This window comes from Vicia villosa, unplaced genomic scaffold, assembly GCF_029867415.1.
Source record: "Vicia villosa cultivar HV-30 ecotype Madison, WI unplaced genomic scaffold, Vvil1.0 ctg.002222F_1_1, whole genome shotgun sequence".
NCBI lineage: Eukaryota > Viridiplantae > Streptophyta > Magnoliopsida > Fabales > Fabaceae > Vicia > Vicia villosa.
The window spans coordinates 191692-203361 of record NW_026705868.1 but is presented as its reverse complement, the minus strand read 5'-3'; the positions used below and the strand labels follow the sequence as shown (position 1 = coordinate 203361).

Below are 11670 nucleotides of genomic sequence, written 5' to 3'. Positions count from 1 at the left end.
AAACACTACAAATACAGTGTACTATTGTGGAATTGTCACTTGTTATTAAATAATAAGAGAATCTTTGTTCAACAAATTAATATATTTAGTCCAAAGATAAATGTTGCCTAATTATAAACTTGTACTTCTTTGGTTGAGAAAATTATATACTTGTACTTGCCGACAATAAAATTAAGTATTTTTAGCTTAGTTGACTACAAAGATAAATGGTGACTCACTTCAATCAGAAAGTCTATTTGTTTCATTTTTAAAAAAATAATCTTTATAATATTATATATTATTATTTGTAAAATATTACAAAATATTTTCTTTTTAAAAAGAATGTAAATAAAAAAATTGATTTAAATAATTTTTTATGACATTATTTTAAATATTTTATCATTTTGTTATAAATTTTTTTGGATATTAAATTTAAAAAAAAATATTTAAATTTGAAATTATTTTAAATTAATATTTTCCAGACTCCCCTAAATTTTAAGACACTATAGTATGAGTCAATTATGTTATAAATTAATATTTTAATTATACAGTCTGAATTCTCATATCCTATAATATGACCTAACGTAAGATCCATTTCTCATTCTCCATCAAATCGAATTAGCACTCTAACACAACTTGTAGAAAAATCTAAAAAAGTCAGAGCAACAATAAAATCACATGAGAGGAGACGTTTCATTTTTATTTAAAATCTTAAAACTAAAAATAGTTAATTTTGTAGGGACATCAAATATTAGTTGTATGTGAATTAAATAGAGTATGTTAGTAAAAAATAAACAATACATCAAAAAAATTTATTTAAAAAAAAAACGTCTTAGAAAAATAAATTCGAAAACAAAATTTAAGATGATTTTATACTTAGAAATAGAGAGAGGAAGTATGTTTCATGGGGTCAAAGGAAACAATATAGAATTGTGCTCCCTATGCTATTGACTTATAAACAAATATTGCTTGAAAACCAAGAACCAAAAATATTCCATGTACATGAAACACACATTTCAACAACCAACTTAAACAATCCTCTTACTAACTTTAAAACCCTCAAAGTTTTAATCAACTCCAACCAACTTCAACATCTACCTCATTTATCACACACACACAAAAATTTCTCTCTTTTTTTTTTCTCCAAATATGTCTAAAAATAATGTGAGAAAACAAGTTTTAGAAAGGAGCACAAATTTCAAAGATACACAAAAAATATTGAACCAAAGTTTTTTCCATAATAGAAATAACAACCTCAAGAAAGTGTACCCTATAGGGCTTCAAAAAAGCACTTCTTCACTATCTTTATCTTCAGTTTCATTATCTTTGTCACAAAACTCAAATGACTCTTCTCAAGCTGATTCTTTGACTCCTTTGGATGAAAAGATTTCATTGGCACTTCGTTTGATTTCTGCTTCATCACATGAAAGAAGAGAATCAACCGTTGCTAAAACTATACAACAACAACAACAGTCAAGTCCAGTAGTGATCACTGAGCCAGGGGAATTGAAAAGATGCAATTGGATCACAAAAAATAGTGGTATGGTCAATTTTATTAGTCATATCTAACAAAGTAACAAAAGGAAATATTTTAATCTATTTAAAGTTAATTTTTATTATTATCATGTAGATAAGCTATACATAGAATTTCATGATGAGTGCTGGGGAGTTCCAGCTTATGATGACAAGTAAGTACTAATATAGTGTCCCATCTTAAGTTATATTTGGTTAATTACGACTGCAACGTGACAAATTAAGTACAGGTCATTTTTTGTCATGGTTTAATTATGAAAAATGTTTTACGAGACTATTTTTAGTCATACAGTTAAATTTTGGGTCCTCTGCTAGTCCGTCTGTCTTACACGCCCTTAAAGACGGCTCTGACTTACATAGTTATTAAAATCTGATTTTTGGTTTGATTCATGAAACAGTAAATTGTTTGAGCTGCTTGCAATGTCTGGTTTGCTCATGGATTACAATTGGACAGAAATTATTAAAAGAAAGGAACCACTTAGGTAACATTTTTGTTAACAAGTTATAGTTCTTTACATGTTCTTTTCTTTGTATGAAGTATATTTTTTTTTATGTAGAGAAGTTTTTGCTGGATTTGATCCTTACATTGTTGCCAAAATGGAAGAAAAGGAAATCATAGAGATAGCATCAAACAAAGCACTTTCTTTAGCTGATAGTAGAGTTATGTGCATTGTTGACAATGCCAAATGCATAATGAAGGCAAGTTCATAATCCATATCTATTCACATTTTTTTGTTGTACTTATTTTTATTAGCTTAGTTAGTAGATGAGTTTTGATGCAACCCTAATTTTGGGTCGGGTCACGGTGTATTTTATCGTCCCGACCCTCACCCTAAAAAATCCATTTTCACCCAATTCAAGATGTGGTTAGGTTATTCCACTCATATCCATGCTAGTATATATAAAAATAAGAAAACATATTTATAATAATTTCTATATTACAATTATAAATTATTTTATATTAAAAAAAAATTGTGTGTGCACGCAAAAATAGGGTAAGCATCAACATTCATCGGCTCGATTATTAAATATAAAAAAATTTAAATCAGTAGATTTTTCATGTCAAAATCAAGACGAGTACTCACAAATGTAAGTCTCCTTTATTTTGTAAAGTTAAGACCGCATATATATGTCCTCCTCTAGCCTCGTCTAATGGGAATCTCAAGTGCTGGACCGTCTTTTACTTAGTTTCTAATTAATTACTTGTTAATCTTTGTCAACAGGTTGTTAGAGAATGTGGATCATTTAGTAGCTACATATGGGGTTTTGTTAATCACAAACCAATAATAAACAAATACAAATACCCAAGAAATGTGCCACTAAGGAGTCCAAAAGCAGAGGCACTTAGCAAGGACATGGTAAAACGTGGATTTCGATTTGTAGGACCAGTGATAGTGCACTCTTTTATGCAAGCTGCAGGGTTAACCATTGATCATCTTGTGGATTGTTATAGACATAGTGAATGTGTAAGCCTAGCAGAAAGACCTTGGAGGCATATCTAACATACATACACTCATTCAATTTCGCAATTTTCAATTTGGTTTTGTTAGTGCAATTACTCAATTTTCCAAACATGTTGAGCAAATACTCTTTCCGACCATTATTATAAGCAAAGATTCTCTTTTTAGGTTCAGTAAATAATGAATGTATTTGGTCTACTATGTAGACCAGATACACTCATTACTCAATGAACTTTAAAAAGAGAATATTTGCTTATAATATTAGTCAAGAATGACACTAATGTTGTAATTTGTATAATTTCTATTTTTTCTTGTATATTTTGGGTTTTGGTTTTGAGTTGTGATATACAAACATAAAAATTGACACATTATCCTTGACATCATATATTTTCTTGGAGCTATATAATCAAATTATTCTTTAGTAGCATTCCTAGAAAGAAAGTGCCTATAGTAGGTATGGTGTATGGTCAAGTATATTATTACATACTCTAACCAACTTAACTATCAAATAATAAGCTAGTTAGTGAATTTTAACTAACTTAACTACCAGATAACAAACTAACTTGTATATACATTGTGAATATGCTAAGTATAGGCAAATTATTATGGAATGCCTTTGAAATTATAAAATATGGATAAGGAAATTTCATGACTATTATCGGTCTTTGCTATTTCATGACCTAATGTGATAAAATGACTGATGTTTAGAAGAGTAACTGCCATGATCAATATGACTTGAAGAACAATACATAGTAGTATGTATACTTGATGCAGTAGGCTCATTTGGTGAAAGACCATAATGAGACGAATTGGATGCGGTAAGCTGATTAGAACTTGAACTAGTTTCATGATTAAATTAAGGCATTAAATTGGTCATATTTCTCTTGAATGAGATCAGAAACAACACAATCTTGGTTACACTTGTGAGGCATGGTAAGTTACATTTTAATAGCCATGCATAGTGTTGCTAGATTCATTAGCAGATGAGGTAGGTTTGTTCCCTGTTTCTGGTTACAAATTTCAACACTGTGGCCATATCTATAATAGTGAGTGCAATATCTTATGAGGTTAAGATTCAACAGCTCATGCGTACGAAATATAGCATCGGTGGTTATACTTGGATAGCCCCACTCATTGTCTTAGGGGGTTTTGAAAACTCTATTAAAATTGAACCTGATGTAGAGGAATCACTCATTGTTTTCTCTTGGTTCACCACAACATTGTTTCTTAAAGGAGTTTAAATTGGTAAACTAGATTTTTAATCCATAACTAATAGTTAGTATATGTATGTTAAACCCACCTTGGTTAAACATGATATAACGGATTGCGCCAGGTATATTGTGGGATTAACTGTTGCAAATTATTAATTTTTCTATGACTTTTAAATCAAATAGTCTAAAACTGATCTTTTTATTCTGACTATTAGGTTAAAGGATTGTCCTCCACTATATATTATTCCATCTACTTATGTTGGGTCATCACGGGAAACATCCATATTGAGAGACACCACATAATTTTAAGGTGATAGGTGTATGGGTCATCTCACTTGTAAATCTCCTCCTCAAATGTGAGTCTATCCACTATGCTCCCCCTCAAGCAAAAACTCTTTCATCGACATACACAGCGGGCAGAACACGCCGTCTGACCACCACATCGACTCTAATACCACAGTTGGGTCATCACAGGGAGCATCCACATTGGGTCAAGAGCAACACACAAGTAAAAGAAAAAGAGATATTACATATTCACCTAAAACCTTAAGGTAATAGGTGTATGAGTCATCTCACTTATAAAGTATTCAACTTCCATTTTTTTAAGTAATGTGAAAGTGACACCCCACACTTACAATCACACTTACAACAAGAGGTTAAAGGATTGTCTTCTAGCATATAGGATATGAATTCGCATGCATAGTGTTTCCATAAAGAGATACTTACGAGATACCAATTTATATGAATGCTTCATTTGACCTAGACATAGGAATAATTCCCTACACCTACATTTGAAGAAGGGGACAACTTCTCTACCCATCACAAAAAGTTGGGTAGAGTACCTTCCACCAATCATATTGTATCATTTAATTTTATCTTATTTAATTAATTATTAAATAGTATACTTTTTGATTATTTCCAAAATATTTTGCATTGAAGGTAACTTTACCCAACTTTTTAAGTTGGGTAGATAAGAATTCACCTTTGAAGAAAGATTATCTAGCACGTTGAAGTGAGATGAGAATTCAAGTCTAAACTTCAAACCAAATGAATGTTAAAAGTATATTTATACATTGATTCTCTTCTAAATTGAACTTAATTGCAAAAAAAAAATAATCACATCTTTTATAAAATGAGTTTTTTTTTTTTAACAAATGTGCTATAAAATTATTTTCTACACTAGTGAATATTTACTTATAGAATCAAGAATCAATGCATAACACTTTAAGACAAACAATTACAAATCTTTCAAAAACTTAACGCCTCATTTCCACTCATGTAGGTGAGGTGCAATCAATTCATATCACTAACTACCACAAGTGAATAGAACTCAAGTATTCATTATCTACCCTACAATTTTATTGTACAGCCAAAAATGAAAACACAACATGTAGGATCGTGAACTAGGTTGTTTCCTATGTTACTTTCATGGTATGTATAATATCTATGAATTAACAAAAACTGGTACTGAAGCAGACAAAGTACACTCCTCCATCTCTATGGAAAATCCATATATTCCATCACTTCTTCTCCTACAGGACATGACTCCATGGAAAAAAAAATTGTATCCATCCCTTTTCCTGGGCCAAAGTCATCTTGCCTTCTGCCACTGAATGTTGGCATCAACTCTATATCTAAAGAACACTTGAGAAGAAAATGACCAAAAATCGTCCAACTCAAATACAGACAACCCATTATCTTCTCCCTTTTTATCTATTTACATCAAATGATCATTTACTTCTTTTTGTTTTCTAGTGATGTTTTGTCCATGTTTCATAAGTCAATCCTTTAAACTCACTTTTTGTTAAGAAGTGTGGTTAGACCTAACTCAACCCTACAAAACCGGCTTGTAGGGTGAGGATTGCCCCCACTTATAAGGACATGTTCAGGCCATATATTGTCCGATGTGGGACTTGTTAAGAAGTGTGGTTAGACCTAACTCAACCCTACAAAACCGGCTTGTAGAGTAAGGATTGCCCCCACTTATAAGGACATGTTCAGGCCATATATTGTCCGATGTGGGACTCTTAACACACCCCCTCACGCCCAGGACTAGACAACTGGAGCGTGGAAATAAATGGTGGGTGGCCCGATAGCGGAAATCATAGAAGGTGGCCCACCGGATCTTAAATGAGGCTCTGATACCATGTTAAGAAGTGTGGTTGGGCCTAACTCAACCCTACAAAACCGGCTTGTAGGGTGAGGATTGCCCCCACTTATAAGGACATGTTCAGGCCATATATTGTCCGATGTGGGACTCTTAACACTTTTATTAATGAAGAAACTTCAATAAATTTGTTGAACAAAAGGAAACCCCAACTCCTCCCTCATGCCACTAAGTTGGTCCTCTCATCTGAAGAACGGGCAGAATTGAAATCCACACACACTAAATTGAACTACTATGTTTACACCAAATAATGTGGGACTTTAGGATCTTTTTATTACACTCCATCACGCTCAGCATTCTTTTTGGACTTGGTGTGTGAATATTAATGATGGGCGGCCCATAGTCCGATCAATAGGCTCTGATACCATATTAGAGTTTGACCTAACTCATCCTTACAAAACCGGTTAGTAAGGTGAGAAGTGTCCCTCTATATATACTCTTTCAACGCTCTATCTTCAACCAATATAAGACTTTAGGATCTTTTTATTACTATTGAATCTTCTTCCATTAATGAGGACATGCTCTAAATTAATGGAGAATTCAACAAATATCAAAGAAATATCCCACGTCATAGTAAGAATCCCACCAAAAGCTCCAACATAAGGTATATACGATAAAACCATTTTATTAGAGCCCTGCAACTCGACACCAACAAATTTCTCCACAACTTCTCATTTAGTCTTTTGAATGCAAACAATATCAAATTTCTCAGTTCTTATCATGTTCTAACTTTCCTTATTGTTTGCAACTCTGCATAAACCTCTCACGTTGTATGATAAAATCTTCATGGTTAACTCACTACATCCATGAAGGTAACTCGTGATATAAAACGCAACGGAAAACAAAAAAATTAATTGATCCTTACGAAAGGACAATGATCAATGATAGATTTATTATCTCTTATGGCAATTAGTTGTTGATGAAGAACCCGGAGAACGATCACGAGCGCTGAACAACAACGCCTCTAATTAGTTCACACAAATAGAATATCTTCAATCTCATTGCTAGATGCTACAAATGAAGACTTTGTGCGTTTGTGTGTCGTTGTGTGTGATATATATATATATATATATATATATATATATATATATATATATATATATATATATATATATATATATATATATATATATAGAGAGAGAGAGAGAGGGTTTTAGAAACCGAATATTAAGTAGGAAGCATCAGGATAAAATTTTTATTTATAGAATTGGCTGTGTAGAATGCAACCTGAACAAACTCAATTAAGTGCAGTGTATCTTACAATATACTGTATTCCACTTAAGTGCATCATACCTTACAGTTTTCTGTATTTCACTTTAGCGCATTGTGCCCAACGATGTTTCATATTCCACTTAAGTGAATTGTACCTTACGGTATTTTGTAATTTACTTATGTGCATCGTACCTCACGGTGTTCTATATTCCACTTAAATTCATTGTAGTTTACGGTATTTCGTAGTTCACTTAAGCGCATTGTACCTTATGTTGTTGCGTATTCCACTTAAGTGCATCGTACATTAAAGTTTATGTAATTCTCTTAAGCACCTTATAATTTATGGTGTACCACATTTCTCTAATCAATGATGATGATGCTTCACAAGACCGCATAATCAAATGACCATCACTTATTCTTTTTCTCTCTCGTTGATTTGTTTTTATGTATGTGACCCTGTAGATTCTCCTGATGTTGACAATTATACTAAATCACGCATTTAATATAATAAATATTAAACAGTATCTAACAACAAGTCACTGTTACCCAAGCCTAAAAAATATTATGTGATCTGACAAAATTTTCTAGTGATAATGTTTATGCGTATAATTACCATTTTTTCCTCATGTCTAAATTGAACACAAAGCATAAATCGTATCACCCTTATCCAATTTAATATTGGACCCTTAGACATATATCTTGTTGCGAAAGATGGCCAAATTTCATCTAGATCACTCATTCCCTCGACAAAATTTGTAGAGCACCCATCAACCATCTTTATGGTCATCCTGTTACGAACAATGTTTGATTGACAATAAAGTACTCGACTCTACATTTATGGTCCACAATAGTTTCAGATCGAAGGATGGTATACACCATTATCACTTTGAGAATAACTTATAACACTTGCACTACATCTTATGTTGTATTCTCATGGTGGATCAATCCTACATAAATATTCCTCCTTATATTCATATCTCTATGAAGAATTGATAACTTTTATATATGGTCCATAAGATATGTTCATCAGAATATTCATATAATAGTCACAATGTTTTAACATTATCCTACTTCACAATAAAACTTGACTATGAATACTTTAAAAATAGTGTCATTATGTTTAATAATTAAGTCACATTTAATGTTTCATTAAATAGTAATTATTTTATGGACATTATTATTTTTATAAAAACAAACATAACAAATAAATATCTTATTATTATTAATAATAAATAATTCGCTATAAATATCAAGTTCTAATAAAATTAATGGTCTCTAAGGGTCTGTTTGGTTCAAATGAGGGGGAGGGGAGGGGTGTTAATGGAGGGGAGGGAAGGGGAGGGGAGGGGAGGGATTATTTGTAATTATATATATGTTTGGTTCAAACGAGGGGAGGGGAGGGGAGGGAAGGAATTTCTTTTAAAAATGTGTTTGGTTCACGAGGGGAGGGGAAGGATTCTAATAATAATTTACAATTTTATCTTTGTAATTTTATATAGGTGATATGATATTGAATTGTATAAATTTCATAAATATTTTCTTGGAAATAATATTTGTATAACTGAGTGATTAAAAAGTCATAACTTATCGCATAATAGTACAAAAATTTAGTACACTTGATTCGTATTATAACTCTCGACACAAAATAAACTATCTGTTGATAACAACTTTTGAATATATAAAATAAATTATAATAAAAAACAAAAATTATAGTAATTATAATTTTTATTAAATAAAAAATAAAAAATAAGTTGAAGGTGAAGAATAATTATAATAAGTTGATGGGAAGCAATAGAAAAAAAATCACAAAAAGAAAAATAGGAACATAAGAGAAAATAATATTTTTAAAATAATAAAATAAAATTGAGGATATTTTAGTAAATATATTAATTAAATTAATATTAAAACTCAGATCCCCTCCCCTCCCCTCCGAATCCCCCCGATTCGGGGGAACGCAAAAAGTGTCATTTGGAGGGATTTTGCTCTCCTCCCCTCCCCTCCTCTCCCCTCCTAAAAATTGAACCAAACACATTTCATTTTAAATATTTCCTCCACTCCCCTCCCTTCACTCTACCTCGAACCAAACACACCCTAAAACTTACATCAACAACGTTTCCTTAATCTCCATCAATACCATCTTTCCTTTTATGACCTTCAATTCTTTTCCTCTACCCTCAAGAACAGATGTTTCATGAATACTATCCAACTTTGATTCTTTAAAATCAACACAAATAATTTGTTCAAAATTCAACATTTATTATCCTGAAATTCTCTTGTACCTTCACCAAGTTCTCTAAATCTCAATTATTTAAATTTGAGGATTTTTTAAAACACGAATTTGAACTAATTTCTTGATTAGATCAATCTAAAGAAGGTTAGCGTGCTTTGCGTGGTCTTCCTTTTTTTTTTACTTTCATCATAACTTTCAACTTAGCTTTATGTGCCTCAACGTAATTAGGTTATTTTTAACATCGTGACAACTATTACAAAAAAATATGTGTTGTGGTTGCCAAACAAGGACGATGAAGACAAGGGTGGTGAGCTAGGTATTGATTTAGTATGATGTGAAAGAGTGAGTCTTAAAACAAAGGAAGGTTGAATAAACAACCCATGTCAAATCGGTTAAACAAACAACTCATGTAAAATTTAATTTTCTACATTGATTATAAAATAAACCGATGTCAAATACCATAACTAAGCACGTAATAGATGAAATCTATGTTTGGAATTACAAGAGACAAGCCACCTAACATCGAAACAAAATATCTAGCTTCTTAAAAGTCACTTTGAAGTGGGACGTGAGAATTCAATTGTACACACCAAACCAAATGAATGCTAAACTTATATTTGTAAATTGGTTTTCTTTCTAACTAATCTTAGCCTATGTTTTGGAAAGGTGGTGGGCACCACCTCACGTTTCACACCCCTCCACTCGTGAATTTTAGAATTTTTTTTTTAATAAACAACTTGATCTTACCGAGTAGATTAATTGGCCAGCAACAAAGAAGGCGTGAAGTTCGGAACGGTTGAGAGGGGAAAAAAGGGTTGTACCTGCAAGGCACTCCGATGCCAAAGTAAATATATGTTCCACAAGGTACAACAAAGTGAGAGAATTTTGGGGTAAGAAGAGATTACCTCTGTGATGAAAGGGCTATTTATAGGGTGTCCTTAAGCGAAATCGGCCCCTCTTTCTAAGGCGAGGATTTAGGTAACGCATGAGCGGGCCGCTTACCGGGCACGAGGCTCTCTCGTGGTCGGTTGTCTCTGGTGTTTGCCCGGAACGGGCCGGGGAAGGTTGTCACGCGCGTGTCCAGGGTGTCTTGGACCGAAGGCTGAATTGGCCCAATAAGGGTGATTGGGCCGGTCCAGAACACAACTGAATATAAGATATCGCACTAGGGGTGCAACCCTTACATCAAGAACACACTAGGAAATTTTGTTACAAAGTAATGGTAATTTATACCAATCATTATTAGAAATTACTATCGGTAGCTTTTAGAAAACGTGTGTCTCCATTATATTTTTTTCAAAACTTTGAATATAAATTAATTAATCTTAATAGAATTGAGTTTGGTAAAATTCATTTTAACAGAATTGAATTTAGCATGATTAATTTTGTGTTTAGATACATTTATATAAAGTGAGTAGAACAATAGTATAAAAGTCATTGCACAATTAGATATTTCTACAAGAATCAATGCACAATTAATTTTCTACACTAGTGTGTTACCCTTCATGTTCAGCATAATTAGATTTTTACATCAAGAATCAATGCACAACACTTTCAGACAACAATTACAAACCTTTCAAGAAAAGCCATAACATCTCATATCCATTCATGTAGGTGAGGTGCAATCAATTCATGCCCACTAGTTACCACAAGTGTATGGACAAAAATATTCATTGCCTACCCTACAATTTTATTGTACAATCAAAAAGAAACACAACTTGTAGTTGTAGTAGAGTGAACAAGGTTGTTTCCTATGTTACTTTCATGGTATATAATGTAGATATGGGTAGGCATCGTTTAGTTCCTCCACACAAAAATCCTTATAAAAATGATACGAACATAATTGAGAATGCATATTTTAAATTTTAATCCGTTCTA

The 11670-nt window shown here is 32.3% G+C and overlaps 1 protein-coding gene across 1 annotated transcript; it reads left to right on the top strand.

The window, feature by feature from the left end:
• The first annotated feature begins 962 nt into the window (after positions 1 to 962).
• LOC131638217 (uncharacterized) lies at positions 963 to 3393 on the top strand. Its single transcript, XM_058908763.1, has 5 exons — positions 963 to 1519; positions 1610 to 1667; positions 1911 to 1994; positions 2070 to 2211; positions 2736 to 3393. Exons 1-5 carry the CDS (start codon positions 1129 to 1131, stop codon positions 3012 to 3014), a joined length of 954 nt encoding a protein of 317 aa, XP_058764746.1. The 5' UTR covers positions 963 to 1128; the 3' UTR covers positions 3015 to 3393.
• The last annotated feature ends 8277 nt before the right edge of the window (positions 3394 to 11670 follow it).